Source organism: Argiope bruennichi, chromosome 5, assembly GCF_947563725.1.
Source record: "Argiope bruennichi chromosome 5, qqArgBrue1.1, whole genome shotgun sequence".
Taxonomy (NCBI): Eukaryota; Metazoa; Arthropoda; class Arachnida; order Araneae; family Araneidae; genus Argiope; species Argiope bruennichi.
Window position 1 is genome coordinate 17,446,030 of NC_079155.1, and position 2,096 is coordinate 17,448,125.

The 2,096-nt window shown below is 34.5% G+C and overlaps 1 protein-coding gene across 1 annotated transcript; it reads left to right on the plus strand.

The window, feature by feature from the left end:
• Positions 1-633: 633 nt before the first annotated feature.
• LOC129968195 (FMRFamide-activated amiloride-sensitive sodium channel-like) lies at positions 634-1,362 on the plus strand. The gene has a single exon (XM_056082047.1). It carries the CDS (start codon positions 634-636, stop codon positions 1,360-1,362), a length of 729 nt encoding a protein of 242 aa, XP_055938022.1.
• The last annotated feature ends 734 nt before the right edge of the window (positions 1,363-2,096 follow it).

Below are 2,096 nucleotides of genomic sequence, written 5' to 3' on the forward strand. Positions count from 1 at the left end.
ATCACCAAATATCTCAAGACATGGAAAATTCCGTAGAAATTTTACAAGTTTCATAAAATTTGAGTCCATACATAGTGTTTCTCGGATCAATGATTCCCGTTCTAAAATAGGAAAAATTGTCTGGTTTCTGATATTTTCAGCCACATTTTTACTCAGCATCCACAAGATATATGATTTTTGCTGTGATTACTTTCAGTATCCCGTAGCTCTGAGTATTCATGCGAATATAGAACAGAATTTGACTTTCCCAGCCGTAACCTTTTGCAATCTGAATCGAATGGAAGGAAAATTAGAAGTACGTACAGATGGCAATACATGCACCGGCACACCCCCTGATATTTTCTGAGCGTCGAGGTTTACAATACTGCGAGAAATTAGAGAATGGCGCACTGAAACTAGATGAAAAAAATGAATTGGCCATGCAGTTTTTGATGAAATATTACGAAATGAACGAAACTGAGCGTTTCAAAGTGAAGTATCGAACCATCAGAATTTTTAAAACAATGTTCATTTGATGGCAGACAATGCTCTGTGAATCGCTTGATTAATTTTGTGAATTTTCGTTTCCGAAATTGTATCACATTCAACAAAGCAATACCGAATCTGGTTCCTCTACATGTTACAGAAACTGGGATGAACAGTGGATTGGCACTCACATTGTACTTGATGACAGTTGGTTACCAAAGCACAGTTCACACTTTCGGAGCCAAAATAGTCATCCACGATCCGAATCAAACTCCAAATCCAGAAGACGAAGGACTCTTTATCAATCCAGGACACGACACCTTAATATCCTTAAAACAGACTCTCTACCGAAGATTATCACATCCTTATCCAGATGGTTGCAAAGATTACGATGCCGATATTAGTTCCAAAATAAGAACTAAAAACGACTGCATTCGAGCTTGTATCCAAATGGAGTCCTACGAAAAATGTGACTGCATTGATCCGTCTTTAGGAATCACGAGCAATTTCAGACCCTGCAACTTATCAAACGCAAAGGAATCCTGCTGCCTGAACGAAGTACTAGATGCCATGGCCCGGAGTGCTTCCCCTTGCGACTGTCCCTTGCCATGCGTATCTCTGTATTACAACGAACAGATTTCAAGATCCCGTCTCGTATCACGCGATAGGTTAACACGGTGGTTTTTGCAGAATGATAAAGTGATGATCAAAGTGTTCTACTCCAGCAAGGAAAGGCTCGTGTACGATCAGATGCCCAAGTGGAAAGGATCTGAGCTTTTCAGTCACATAGGAAACGAGCTTTCATTGTGGCTAGGCATTTCTGTTTTAACAGCTTTTGAGCTTTTAGAAAAACTTATCTTGTTCACGAAGAATGTTTGCTTACTAAATCGAAAATGAATGAAATGGAATAATTTAAAATTCTTATTATGTATATGTTGTTCCCCCGTATTTCTGAATTTTACTCATAATTGAAAATAATTAAGAAAATAAACTGTAAATTTCAGGTCACTAAAAATAATCCATAAAATATGCGAGTTTCAATAATTTCACTATAGAATCGAATTTTTTTTTAAATGTGATTTGTGTATAATATCGTTATTTAAGTTTTGTGTAACTTATTGAAAGAAACTGTTGTATTTGTAGCTCGAAATTCACATTTCGGCAAAAATTCACTTTTAAGAAATTTTTAAATTCTTTAAAAGCATTTTTGGAACAATATTTATGCTAAGAACAAAATAATTCAGAAACATAAAGGGAATTTCGAATGAAATTTGTTGAAGGATATTTTACAAATAAATTTAAAATGCGTATCAAATTTCAGAATAAAATTTGTCAGAAAGATTACGCCCTTCAATGTTAATGCACGCAATTTAACTAAAAAAAGGAAAAAGATATATGAAATACGGTTCATTGGCAAAATTATAAACGTTTTGTATGTTTTGGGACAAATCTGTAAAACGATTAAAGCAGGTTAATGTATCTGTTCATATATGAATGCGAAGAAGATATTTAAAAAAAGAGCTACGAAGATGAAACTTATCGGTACAAAAATTGTGAATTTGTATAAAATTTTGAATCGAATCGGTAAAAGTGAGGAGGATCAAAAAGCACGAAAGTTTATTTTTACAATG

What these genes read in the sequence shown, in the direction of transcription:
- LOC129968195 (XM_056082047.1), top strand. Translation starts at nt 634, where the DNA reads ATGAACAGTGGATTGGCACTCACATTGTACTTGATGACAGTTGGTTAC.